Source organism: Bactrocera tryoni, chromosome 5 (genome assembly GCF_016617805.1).
Source record: "Bactrocera tryoni isolate S06 chromosome 5, CSIRO_BtryS06_freeze2, whole genome shotgun sequence".
Taxonomy (NCBI): Eukaryota; Metazoa; Arthropoda; class Insecta; order Diptera; family Tephritidae; genus Bactrocera; species Bactrocera tryoni.
The window spans coordinates 13395896-13410423 of NC_052503.1; the positions used below are offsets into that span (position 1 = coordinate 13395896).

Below are 14528 nucleotides of genomic sequence, written 5' to 3' on the forward strand. Positions count from 1 at the left end.
AAAGTTTTAGCAATTTTAAAGAAGATTTAATGTTGGCTCTTTGTTCGAAGCTCATTTTCGCACCGATAACACAAACATACTGACACTTAAAACGCAGTAACTTCACTTCCAATCAATGAAAACTCATGAAATTCTCACTGGATAACCGATAAAGATAGCAGATATATAGACATATATGTAAATGGCGCCACCAGGGGAACTAGTTTCAGAAAGTCCTGTTTACTTTGGAACCCACCTTTTATTAAGATTTTCGAACTTCCAGGTGACTTTATTCCGCATATATCGGTCAACTTGTGAGTTATCTCAATGAATGATTGAATTTACCGATAACAGTGCATTTTAGTGCAAAAATTGATAAAACTGAGCAAAAACTTAACCTGCCCCCCATATAGCAAATTATATAACATTCGGGTATTTCATTCATGATTGGTGATTGTATATTACATACCTACGTTAATCTCAGCGGAAATTTATTAGTACGAGTATGTGTCATATTAATAGTATGAAGCATTTGCAAAAATAGATAATATCGGGTCGATATTGCCCCCAACTCCCATATGCTACATACATATGTGTAATGATTTTCGTTTTCGAACAAACCTTTTATTTATCTATAACTTATAAATGGATGGACATAGTCAACAAAAGGTTTGTTATATGTATATAATTGCTGGGATTCCGATCCTCTTGTTGACGTTTTACACCTTAAAGTATTTCCCTGGCTTTGGATTCTTGCAAGTCGCAAGTTACACCCGAACTTGTTTTTTATTCTTTTTTGCAGGTATTTTTTGTATTTAATTTTTTCTTGATATATTACAAAAAATTTGAATAACTTTTCCATGATCTCATTCAAAATTTTATAGAAAAATAACAACAACTCATCGAATTTGGAGTGTAGGCTAGGCGCCTCATGAAATATCAGTCGCATCACTGGCGCCACGTGTACGAAATCAGCTGTTGCTATTAATACATTTTCTGTTGAATTTTCTAATGCTCACATTAGATAATCAAAGAGGAAGTGCTGCAGATGATGTGTCATTGAATTATTCCAATTTCTACCTCATAATAAGATCAAACAAAAAAATATTAAAGTTAAGGAAAAAAAAATATTTTAGAAACAAAAATATGTGGAATTTAATAGTAATATTTTTGAGTGCATTATAAAGTGTGTTTTTAGTTTTATGATTTTTTTTTTTTTTTGGAAAATTGAACTTAAAAATTGAATTCTTTATTATTCGCATTCGTGCAGAAAATAACTTTCCTAAGTCATATGAAGATTTGAGGGGTAGGACAGTTAAAATATTTTTTTATTAACGGAATTTTGAAAATAGTTGGAAGTGGAAATGAAAAATCTTGTTTCAATTAGTCGTTATATATTTATGTATATTGCATACTGGTAGGACATATTGTGGTTTGATGAAAGATTTCATTTCTCATAAACTTACATCTTTGAAATACATACGTATATATGTATATACAACTTAAAAATTTGATTAAGCATTTAGTTTATATATTTATTTTATTTATATTTAGTTTTATTGCCACGCATCTTATTGCATCACTTCTTAGTCTTTTAAGCCGAACTTTAATCTATAATTAACTAAAGTACGTGATCAAGCTTCCGTGCACTTGAGGTTTTTCGAATATGAAAAATTATACAGAAAGTTTATTTGTAATAGCTGACGTCTCGCGGCAGGCAATATTAAAACTCCGAGTTTGAACCAAAATTTTCAATTGTTTATTTAGAACAGAAATTCTTAATTCAATAAATTTCATATTTTCATTGTTCTTAGTAAAGATTGTGATTGAGAAAATATTGTTTAAGAAATATTGTTTAAGAAATATTTTCAATATTTTATAATAGATTAAGAGAAAATAAGTCATTAACCAGAAACTTGTTTTATCACATTCTTATATCTTTATTTTCTTTTGAGGAATCAAAAGTATTCTTATTTTTGTTATTTCACACAAAAATCTCAACTTTTTTTTGATGATTTTAGTAAAATTATTTGATTTTTACCCGAACGTTTCAAGCTATAAACTAATAAAATAAAAATTGTTGCCTACATCAAGGCGCATATTAGCGAAGTCACACACCTAAAGTGAATTGATCAACAAAAAAATGCTATAAAACAGAAAAAAACTTTATTTTTATATCAATGCCCAATAAAAATTGAGAAATTAATTATGGCAACTTAAGAAAGGTTTTGAAAAACAACAAAAACTTATATGTTACGCATTTACGGTGTAATATTCATCCGATTTTTCGCATAGATATCGTATGTAGATACATGTATTTGAAAAAATTCTCCAAAAATTTGAAGGTGATCCGAATCCAAACAATTTTTTTCGCATATAAAAAATAAAATATTTTATTGCTACAAACATACAGTATTAACAAAGAAATTCTGAAATTGGAAATGGAAATGGAAAAAAAATATATTTTAAACTCGGCCATTGCGACGCCATTTCCGGTAACCCGTCGGAAAAATGATGCGTCCGCGTTGGCAGGATAACTCCTTAGATGTTTTTATTTATTTATTTATTATATAAAATGCTCCTTCAAAAACAAATGTTCGAAAAAACGACTTCTTTCTGACTTGCTATACCTCCTTAATACATAACAGACTTGTGGGGAAATTCCCGCAAACTTTTTCAAAATTTCGAACATAAATTTTATATTACATAACCAATAAGTATTCACGTATAAACTTTACGATTTTTAAATCTTTCTAATTCAAATTCTTCGTGTATAAATTTGAATGTAGAACACACAATCGTTTGGCTTTCGAACAGTCATCGCATTCCTCATAAATAATCTAATTTCATAGATACATTTTCGATTGTGCAAACCCGAATGCTTTATGCAAATTGATAAGGCAAACAAATAATAGAAAATATAGAGAGGTAACAGTCAGCTGAGTGGCAGGCGGCGGCGCCGCTATTTTGAAGTGGCGTTTAGACATTCCTTCGAAGACACCAAAATCGGCATGACTGCTTGTTTGGCTGACCAAAATGGCATATACATATGTGTGTATAGATATATAATATATTTAATGTTTTTTTTCCTTTCCTATATCTATTCTCAATGTGCCGTTATCAGAATGTGTGCTATAAAGTTTAAACAATGCGCCCAGCGCTGAGCGATAGCGAAAATATGAAACAAACCATCGACGGCGAATTCATATGGGCAATGTGGATATTTGCACCTTTTGCTAATATTACTATACTTGCTGATTTGTTATTGTTTATGCATACATACATACATGCCAATTTGTGTGTGAATGTGTGTATGCGTGAAAGAGGCGTGAGGCGTACTATTTTTCCACCATTGCGTACCACCTTATTCCGCAATCGGTGCAGGGCATTGTCGAGCGCTGGAAGAAGCGATGATATCATCGTCATTTTTGTGCGAAGTCCATTTTACTTTTCACTTTGAATTTATCGCGGCATACGAGTTCATTTTTGTTGTTGTGTTGTAACTATTCTTTTTGTTTATCAATTTAATTCAATTTCTGTTGTTGTAATTTGGGTGTATTCTTGGGAAATCGCTGTACAACTAATATTCTTTGCATTATTACTTTGGTGTGCTAATGACGCCAATTTTTATTTTCGACTTTTTTTTTATCGCTTTACGTGCTTTGTACTCAAGTGTTTTTCATTTTTCTAGGTAAAAAGTGCCTCAGTGGTTATTTGTAGTATTTATTTATATTTAAATTGATTGCAATTTTTTGCATATGCTCAATTTAGACTTCTTATGAAATTCTCTGCGGGAAATTTAATATATAGCTTAGAAGTATTAACGACTGTTACCGTGAGTAGGGTATATAAAGTTTGCCACGAAGTTGGTAACAACCAGAAGGAAACGTCGTAGAGCTTTTGAAATATAAATATACATATGTATGTATTAATAAATGATTAGCATAATGAGCTGAGTCGATTTAGGTATGTCCTCGTCTGCATATAACCCAACTAGTACCTCAGTCTTTGAGATATCGATCTGAAAATGGACTAAAATCAAGTGCATATGTACATATGTATATGGTAAACTTGTTTATTTGCCAGAACATCTGTACGAAATTTAGGGCAAGCCCTTATGTATATGGAAAACTTTTTTTTATTTGTGAATTGTGTTCCGATTTCCTAAAAGACTGTTTTTCATAACTATACTGGATTTTATGACGTTTCTTCACAGCTTTTCTTCTTGTCATTTGAGCATATCAGCTGTTTTTCTCACGTCTCTTTAGCCAAATTATTGATAATTCATTGTCAGTTTTTGGTTAACAGCTAATTACTTATATTATAAAAAGTTAGGTACAATTGTAATGAATATATCCTACTGCTAGCACAGGAAAAGGGCTTGTTGTTGCTTTTCATGTGCTTGTCATTTAGACTCTTTCTGTTGTTCTCGAACTATTATTCTTAGGTGCTCTCGTAGATACATATATTTAAGTTTGGGATTCAGAACTACATTTAAGTAACTGATTTCAATGCTTTTGGAACTTTCTACCAAATTTTCTGGTATTTATCAAACGAATAAATTCAAGTAGACTGGATTATTAGTTTGTTTTTTTATTATAGGTTAAATTGTCTTCAGTAACGTATAAGAATTGAAGTGTAAATGCTTGATTGTCAAACCATCAGATTGCCAAATTTACCGATTGTAGAGGAGCATATACATCCAGCCCGAGCTGTACCCTTAGCCGCACCTTGAGAAATATCTTATGCTAGTACAACATTAACACTTTGATACACTAGATTCCAAGCTTCCTACACTTTCTATATTAATATAAATATTATTCCCAACTTATTATTATTATTATATTTATTATAGGTCAGTTGGCAGCTCTATTAAAGGATTAAGCCTTTCCAAAGCAGGAAAAACTTGTAACAATATTCAATAATTGTTTTTGGACATTTTAAGTAGCTATACTGTGAAGTTGCGACTAAAATTCAATGTTCTCTCCCAATCCATCGCCGTCAGATCCATAAAATGCAGTTCTGAGAAAAACTCGTTTAAAGTTTTACGTGCTTAAGCTGACTACAGATTGACCCAAACCCTTCTCACTCAATTATAATATTTATTTGAGTTCTCTTATTTCATTCTGATCCGATTATTTCACGCATTGAGGCAATAAGATAAAAATGTTGCCTACATCTAGGCATACATATATCAGCAATGTCACACACCTAAGGGAATATTAAAATGATCAAAAAAGCAGCGGATTGGAATTGTTTTTCTCAATATAGTATAATGATTTCAACACCTAAAGTGTAGTTAAAGCCAAAACAAATAGAGGCTTTGTAAATCCTAAGCTTTAACTAATACAACTTTTATAAATTCTGTTACATTTTTATTATGTCAAACAATTTTCAATAAATTTTTCGAATTTAAAATTTTTAACTATTTTTTTAAATTTAAATTATTAAATTTTAAATTTTTAACTAATTTTTCAAACTAGCAACAGAGTTCAAAGAAATATGCTATTAGGAATTTTAGATTTTATTTGAAAATTTTGTAAACTAAACATTTAATTTGTATGATTGTTTAATTTACAAATGTAAATATGTCAAGCAAAATGAAACGTTTTCACGCTTTCTTTCATTTATTTTAGGCTTGCATTGATGATAATCTTGAAATGGTTGAATTTCTAATCGAACATGGCGCTGATATAAACAGACAAGATAATGAAGGCTGGACGCCGCTGCATGCCACCGCCTCATGTGGGTGAGTAGCCAATTGGCCGAAATGCTTTTGAAAGCGAAATTGCCAGTAAAATGATAATCAAAATATAAATAATTTTTTGCACTTTCTGCCACCACTTTCGCAATATTTATTTCGTTTACTTCTCGCTCATATTCTGTTTTATTTTTTTGCTGTGGGCAGCTTCGTGAGCATAGCCCGCTATTTGGTGGAGCATGGCGCCGATCCGGCCGCTGTAAATAGCGACGGTGACTTGGCCGTGGACTTGGCTGTCGATATACAACATTTGGCGATGATGGATTTCATGCAAAAGGTGATGACTGAACACAATATCGACTGCGAGAAGGCGCGACAGGCGGAGGAGCAGCTAATGCTGAGTGATGCCAAGAAATGGTTGCGCAGCGATGCGTCCGAAGTGGATCGGCCGCATCCGAAAACAGGTGCCACAGCGCTGCACGTAGCCGCAGCAAAGGGCTATACAAAGGTGGGCGTTTATTAAATGCATTTTAAGCATAATTTCATTAAAAATGCAAAAACTTTTTCTTGTGATCTTTTAGGTTATAAGTTTACTACTCGCCGGTCGCGCTAATGTTGATAAACAGGACAATGACGGCTGGACGCCGTTGCATGCTGCATCACATTGGGGTCAAAAGGAGGCCGCCGATATGTTGGTCAATGCCATGGCCGATATGGATATACGCAATTATGCCGGTCAGACGTGCATCGATGTGGCCGATCGTAAAATGGCGAAATTCTTGGAGGAATTGCGTAGCACCAGCAACAAACGTGTCAAACGTCGTCCTTCTAGTCAAATCAGGTTGCACGTTTCATTGAAATCTCTGTACGATGTTTTGTAATTTATTCTCTCTCTTTCTCTCCATGACACAGAATCTCAGATAAAATTGAAAATCACATTGAAAATACGCCAACGAAAATCATACGAGTGGAAGTGAAATCGGATCAGTCAAAGGATCAAGCGAATGGTATGTGCGCACACATCTGTAAATACATTAGTACTTACATAGATTTGTAGTTTACGCATCAAACATAAGCTAAACATACTTTAATTATTATACCATGACCAGGGTATATTAAGTCTCTCTCCGTCCGTCCGTCTGTTCCTACGCGAACTAGGCCTTCAGTTTTTGAGCCGTTGATCTGACTTTTTGCACACGTTTTTTTCTCATCAAAAGGCTGCGCATTTGTCGGAACCGTTGTTATCAGAGCACTACAGAATATGGCTGTCATACAAAGTGACCGCTCAAAATCCAGTACTTGTATGGAATAATTTTTATATGTCAATTATTTTAACGAAATTTGGCTTGAATTGTTGTCCGAATCAGCAGTACAATTTCTGAAAATATTGTTCAGATCTGGCAACTATAGCATACAAACTGACCAATCCGTTCCCACGACAGTCCACGATCTACGTAACCCGAACGGACCCGGATTTTTTTTATCCGGTTAAGAATTGTCAACTCGGCTGAATTATGCCGCAACAAAAACAACAAGCGATCAAAAACTTTTAAGTACGCGTTATAACAACAACCGAACAAACTCTAGTCTTTATATGAAAAACTTTTTTGTTTGACAAGATATCTTTACGATATGTATTTGGCATAGATTATTCTGAATATTGTTCAGATCGGAGCACTATAGCAAATATCTTTGTACGACAAATGACTAATAGATATCATCATACAGATTTTTGTATACCTTTTATACTATAAAGCACCTGTGACGGGTATTAAAGCTTCGGTGCAGCCGAAGTCAATGTTTTTTTGTGTTTAAATTAATCCTTTTATTTACTATAAACTAATATATTCTTAAATCAATTTTTTATTGTCCACTCCCGCTGTTTGTTGCCGTTTTTGTTTTGGTTTTCATTCTCATTGTTACTCTCAATTCTTTAGGCTCACATGGCCGTTAAGAAACTGCTTTCTTTGTGCACTAGCTTAACTGTCATTAGTTTAAATTTTATACATACAATTAAAAAATAAGTTCTACTGCCACACACTTGAGTTGTACACCCGCACTGCCATTTTACCGTACACAAATATTTATTGTTTTTTTTTTTTTGGGTTTTCACATTTTAACTTTGCATTCGTTGGCATTTTCTACACGAAAACTTTAAATATTCACGAGTAAATCCAAGTTATTTACATACATATGAACATTTTGTATTGCATTATTCCCAATTGTACATGAATGACTGTGAATTCTCTGGCTGCCATTTCCGTTATTACCAACCGGCTCATCGTGTCCATTGTGTGCTGTCCAAAATGCGTTTCTTGTAAATACATATGTTTGCCTAACAGCTTCCATAACCGAAAATGAACTGCCAATGATTGATAGTAGTGATCAGCTGGAGCCTCATAATCTGGCGCGTATAGCAGAGTATGATGAAACTGACTCTGAACTCACCGACTCAACAGAGAGCTCACACTCGACCAGCCTATCTGAACCTGAAGGTATCTTTGGTGAATGCGTGTGTATGTGTGTTTGTTTTTGTTTTATAGTGCTACAGCATTTCGTGACGAAGGGGGGTGGAAAGGAATTTGCTACTCCCCCTATGTTGCGGATATGCTGTAGAAGTTACATATTATATTTATTTTATATTTTGAAATTGGTTTTGTATGTTTGTATGTATGTGCGGTTGATTATATTTAGCGTTATTTCAATTTTTTGGCCTATAACTCGTTTTTACTGTGACCATAACTGTGACTGGCGTTGGTAATACTTATTTGTGTTGTTTTTGTATTCTTTTTAATATTAATTTGACCTAAGCGTGACAGTATTTTTTTGTAAACAAAATCTGAATATCGTTTATACCGTTGCGTTCCACTCTAAATGTTTGAAATATTATAATTTATTTTGAGTTTTTGCCATTTTTTTTAAATAAAAGTTTTCTTTTCATGGCTTTAATTTCACTTTTCAAACTCAGCATTATTATAAAATCTTGCTTTATTGCAGATGAGAAATCAAAACAATCGCATGAAACTGTCAAACCATCCGCCGTTGCTACAACAGACAACCAAACGGTTGAGGATGAAGCGCCATGGCGACGCAACAGCTTGGCAAGAGCGCGCACACAAAATGAAAGTCCAACGAAAATTCGTGAGTTATACCTTACAATGGTTTGTTAATAACATTACTCATGCTTTTGTCTATTTTTTTCATTTGCTAGAAGTTCCTGAAAAAGATGTTAGTAAAACTAACAACACCACAGAGACATCAGATGTTATTTTAAGACGCACTCAGAGCTTCGAGCATGATGAGAAGTGAGTAACAAAAGCGCCCACTTTTGGTGGCTAAATTTAAGTTATTTATTTATCCTTTTTTAAGCACAAATTATGGTTATTTGCAAATTAGCTACTTTCTTTGGCAAAATTAATTGAAAAGATTTGTTTATGCTGTGTGTTTGTGTATGTGAAGAGTCGCTTTTCATATTTTAAATTCATGCGCACAGATTATTTGGTTATGTATATTTGTATATATATATTTCTTGCTAAATTTTTACCAGAGCATATTTTCATTATCAGTCATAAATTGCTTTTCATTTATGCACTTGAGCTTTCATAAACTACATAAGCATTATAGTTAAAAAATATTTAGGAGGAGGTTGAGGAACCCAGTGCGTATAATTTCTGAAATGTTATTCACACATAATCGGACTTCATTCCTCTCTTAAAGTCGAAATATTTTAAAATTTCATTGATTATGTTTTCGACTTTATATTATACACAACGGCTTATAAACTTTCACTTTTTCGACATAAATTTGTTGTAAGCCAGGATAGCCAACCTCAGTTAGTCTTACTTAAGAGTCGGTTTTCCATAAAAAATTGCCGATCTAAACAGGGCCGAAATAACACCCCAGCGGATAAAATCCGAGTCATTTCTGATAACGTAGAACTCAATTCTGGGAATTTTTACGACATTTCAAGTGTGGACTCTGTTTCCTACACAAACGTGTCTACGTAACCAGGTTCGAACCTGGTTTTATTAACTGTAAACTCATAAATATACCTTGATTGTGTTTGCGGTCATTTGCTAAATGCTTTCTATCGCTGCAACAACAAAAACATGCGTGCTGAAAATTATGATTGCATATTCCTCTCAAGCACATATCAGACACTTTTTATTCGCTATTACGTATCAAAGTGATTTCATTTTTACTAACACATACAACTCTACATGAGTAACAATTGCGTTCATATTTATTTTATTCTCTGGAATTCTTAGTTACCTTATTTTCTAATAAAAAATCTATACTCAAACATTTTGTCGAAATTGAGATAAGATTGCAAACAATTGTAGCGAGTAATTGAAGCATTCGCGCAGATATCGCTGCTTATCGGCAATACAGTTGAGAAGCGCTATTTTCATGCGCTAACCGAAATAATTCAAGGCAGTAGTTGCAAATGTGCATTCGTGCGGGTTCAAGCAACCGCGTTTATTGAAAACATGTAAGGTATTTTTCGCGTGTTTCTTAAATATACGTACATAACATGTGATCAAATTTGACCCGGACTGACAAAGTTGACAAAAAGGTGTTGTAACAAAGATTTAAAATTTTTTTTTATTTATCAATCGACTCGGCTTTATGTTTCAGTCTGCGTCAAATTTGTTGTATATATGGGACGTATGTATAGAAACATGTGTTTAAGACAACGTATCACATACACAAACATCATAATATCTTTTTTTTATTTTTGAAAATATTAAAATTGTAAAATATTTATTTTACCAATGATTTGTGACCAAATTACTAATATAAAAATTTAATTTGTTTATTATTTTTTGCATACTCACTTCAAACAAACAAAAAAAAATTAAAACAAAAAACATCATCAAACCACAAACCACCATTACTACTACTCTCACAACCACAACCAACACCTTCACCAATCACCATTCAACAACCACAAATCGTCCTGCTAACAAACACAACAACAACAACAAATAAACAAAATAAAATTTGTAATAAAACAAACCATTGGCGCTTGTTGCATAAATTTAAATGCAAAAAAATAACTCAAATAATGCTTTTGGTTGTTAATGAATTGGAAATGAAAACGCATACACGAATGTCTGAAATGACGCAAAATCCAAAAAAAAAAATAATAATAATTAACGAATGCAAACAATGTGGTGCAGATTCTATCAAAAATATCATGAGCTGCGCGCACGCATAAAAGCCAATTCATGCCCCATATTGCCGGCCAAGCAACAACAACTCAATAATAGTAACAACAGTAGTAACAGTAATAGCCAAAATAACAATAGCAACAGTAGCAATAGCAATAACAACATCAACAATAATAGCAATAACAGTAACAATATTAATAACAGTAAAAGTAACATCAACACCAACATTATCAATAATCCCACAAGCGCATTAGGCAACGTTTACACGCCCATTCCAAATTATTCGGTACAAAGATCGGCATCACTCAAAGATCATAGAAATTACAGGTTTGTTAATTTGCTTTCATTTTTATTAAAAAAAAAAAACAAAAGAAAAACATAATTGAAAAACTTTCAAAAAAATGCTGAAAATGACTAATTTTTTTTTAAAAAATTAGAAAAAATTTAAAATAAATATATTGTATGTATAAACACCAAATTTGAAATTTTTTTTCAAAAAAAAATTTCATTGTTCAAAAAAAAACATTTTCAAAAAATTTAAAAACAAATTTTTTTAAATTTAAAAAACATTTTCAAAAATTTTAAATTTTTTTTATTTAATTTTGTAAAATTGTTTGAAAATGTTTTTTTTTGAACAATTAAATTTTTTTAATTAAAAAAAACTTAAAATTAAAAAAAAAAAAATAAAAAAAAATAAAAAGAAATTGGTTAAAACTAAAAAAAATATTTGAAATAATTAAAGAAAAAAATTAAAAAAAAATGGTTCGCTTAATCATTCATCTGTTACGTTTGTGCTTTATTCTCAGCTATAATTTAATTCATTTTTAATAATCATCATTAAAAGTATGTGTGCTGATTTTATAGTATATATGTATGTATGTTTATAGAAATGTATTTATTAACAAAATTTCTTTAAAAATTGCTTGTAACATTTCAAAACACATTTATTTACTTCTAACGCAGAACCATTTCGACGAACACGTCGTCCACATCGATAACGGCGGCGTACACAACAAGCACACCAACAACAGCTGATTCGACTACGTCAATAACGACAACCGGCAGCACCACCACCACACCGTCGACAACTACAACTACAACACCGATACGCAGGTGAGTCGATAATGCATTAAAAATATTTTTTATCACAAAAACAAAAAAATATAAATGAAAAATAGCAACCGAAGCAGCTGTCTTAGTCACCATATGAAGTCTGCTCTTCATTGTCTGTCTTTGCACATGCAATTCTGTTACTCGTTTTTTTTAGTTTGTTTATAAAAATTGTCATACTTTCTTTTTTTCACAATCTGTTCATTTTCTATAATTTCTTATCAACATCATGATTTTCCCCCCTTCATAGCGCACAAAATAGTGGCAAAGGTGCCACAAGTGCTATCAGCACCAACAGCAACAATAATAATAATAAGAACAACAACAATAATAATAATAATACAAATGTCAATAATACGATCACTGCCAATAACAACAATAATAACGGTAATAATAACAATAATAATGACACTAAACAGTCAACATCGTCAAGTCCCGATGCAGCTGCACCAACTACTACTGTCGCCGCCAAGCAGAAAATGTCAGCTGGCACAATTTTCAAAAATTTCTTCAAGTAAATATTTTGTTTTATCGTCGTGACAGATTTTTGCGCTCTCTGTTTGTTTTGCTGTTGTCTCAACCTAACTTTTTTTTCCAATTTTTTTATGCGCCGCTAATTTTGTGTTACTTATTTCTTATGTTTTTTGTTATTACTGTTTCGCGATTTTTTATTTTTAATTTTTTTTTGTACGTTGCATACTGCTGTTTCTAATCGTAGCTCTAGCTTGTGCAGAAAGTTTTAAATTAAGGAATTAATATTTTTTACAATGTAAATATGGTTTTTGCTTAAACAAAAAAAAAACTAAAAAGTTTATTTGTCAGCGCAGATTTGGTTCGTTTCAACAGCTCGGAAACTCCTCGAGTCTTAGCTGTATATAGTGGACAATTTTTTATGCAAAACAATTTGTTTTTGGAATAATCAGTTTGATGATGAGAATGTCTGCGAGCAATTCTTCATCATATCGATGAACCTCAGAGAACTCAGAGAAAACTTTTCTTGTGAAATATGAGCTACCTATGTATAAACAGTCACATTATTTGCTGAATTACCCAGAAGATAATTTTATTTGACTTAAAAATAGTAATTCCTCTCACAATTTCTTAAAATTTGCCATTAGTCCACAATGTCGTTTTCTCTTGAGGAAATTTGAAAGCCTGAATATCTCCTGAATGTTTTGATATATCGTTTTGAAATTTTGCACACCTTCTTTTCTCCCAAAGAAGCTACTCATTTGTCAGAACCGCCAATATCGGTCCACTATAACATATAGCTGCCATACAAATTGATCGATCAAATTCTAGTCCTTGTATGGAAAACTTTTTTATTTAACAAGATATCTTCACAAAATTTGAATTGGATTATTGTCTAAGGCAATGCCAATAATCTCAGAAGAAATTGTTCAGATCGAACCACTATAACATATAGCTGCGATACAAACTGACCGATCAAAGTCAAGTTCTTGTATGAAAAACTTTTTTATTTAACAAGATATCTTCTCGAAATTTGGCATGCATTACTGCCCAAAGCTGCGCCATAATCGCTAGTGAAATTGTTCAGATCAGACCACTAGAGGATATAGTTGCTATACAAAATGATCGATCAAAATCAAGATAAAGATCTGTTTGTACCCTTCTATGCCATAAGAAATGCACCTGTGAGGAGTATTATAGTTTCGGTGCAGCCAACGTTTTATCCTGTTTTAACTTCCATCGTCAATTAACCCTCTTTTTTTTAACAAACAGGAAATATGTTCTATAATAACACTAAATTTTCATAGGAAATTGCGAGACTCACACCATTACGCGTCAATACTGTGCCCTGCATGATCGCTTCTTCTTGTTCTTCTAAACTAGCCCACTACTGACATCATCTAAAAAATATTTTTAAAAACTCTACATATAACCTTTTTAATGCAACATCTTTCCACCACACTTGCAGATCCTTTGTGCCACCCGTGCGTGACGAGGAGAGCGAAACCCAGCGCAAGGCACACGCCAAACGCGTGCGTGAGACGCGTCGCTCCACACAAGGTGTCACGTTGGACGAAATCAAGAGCGCCGAAGAGTTGGTCAAGAAGAAAAACTCAAATATGAACAACAACAATAACAGCAGCAGCGTAAGTACACAATTAAAAGAAAAACTGTCCAAATTATCACGCCAAGCTTATGATGATAGCAATTAAAAATCGATAAATTTATATTTATATATTGCTATTAATTACTAAATAGGCTATATACATATATACATACATACTTACAAACATATGCCATATAATATAATACCATTACTACACAAAATGAAAAATTACAACAAAAAGGAAAGAAAAAATATTGTAAACATTCATTATTTGTCATGCAGTTCTTTGTCAATTGTATAACTGTACTTTTGTGTGAAATTGAACAACAGTCAAAATCAACTATAAGACAACTATCATCTTGTCACGTACAATGTCCCGCCGGTGTTTGTGCCACCAGAAAATTACCACCATTTCCACCACCACCACAACAACCAACAATTTCACCATATTCACCACAAACAAATTCAGTTAACCACTGCAACCTTC

The 14528-nt window shown here is 32.6% G+C and overlaps 1 protein-coding gene across 5 annotated transcripts in view; it reads left to right on the forward strand.

Moving 5' to 3' along the window:
- Window positions 1–5619: 5619 nt before the first annotated feature.
- Window positions 5620–14528, forward strand: part of LOC120776527 (protein phosphatase 1 regulatory subunit 12A) — a 52059-nt gene continuing 43150 nt past the window's right edge. For 3 of the 5 annotated variants that reach the window (XR_005705435.1, XM_040107256.1, XM_040107257.1), the window contains exons 1-10: window positions 5620–5728; window positions 5888–6188; window positions 6262–6521; window positions 6593–6687; window positions 8023–8175; window positions 8678–8821; window positions 8892–8985; window positions 10864–11181; window positions 11818–11967; window positions 13904–14081. Coding sequence is in view for 2 of the 5 variants with exons in the window: in XM_040107256.1 (XP_039963190.1) it covers window positions 5640–5728; window positions 5888–6188; window positions 6262–6521; window positions 6593–6687; window positions 8023–8175; window positions 8678–8821; window positions 8892–8985; window positions 10864–11181; window positions 11818–11967; window positions 13904–14081 (1782 nt within the window). In the remaining 3 variants the exon portion in view is untranslated. The remainder of the gene's footprint in view (window positions 5729–5887; window positions 6189–6261; window positions 6522–6592; window positions 6688–8022; window positions 8176–8677; window positions 8822–8891; window positions 8986–10863; window positions 11182–11817; window positions 11968–13903; window positions 14082–14528) is intronic. The other 2 variants (XR_005705433.1, XR_005705434.1) reach the window with 2 other exon arrangements.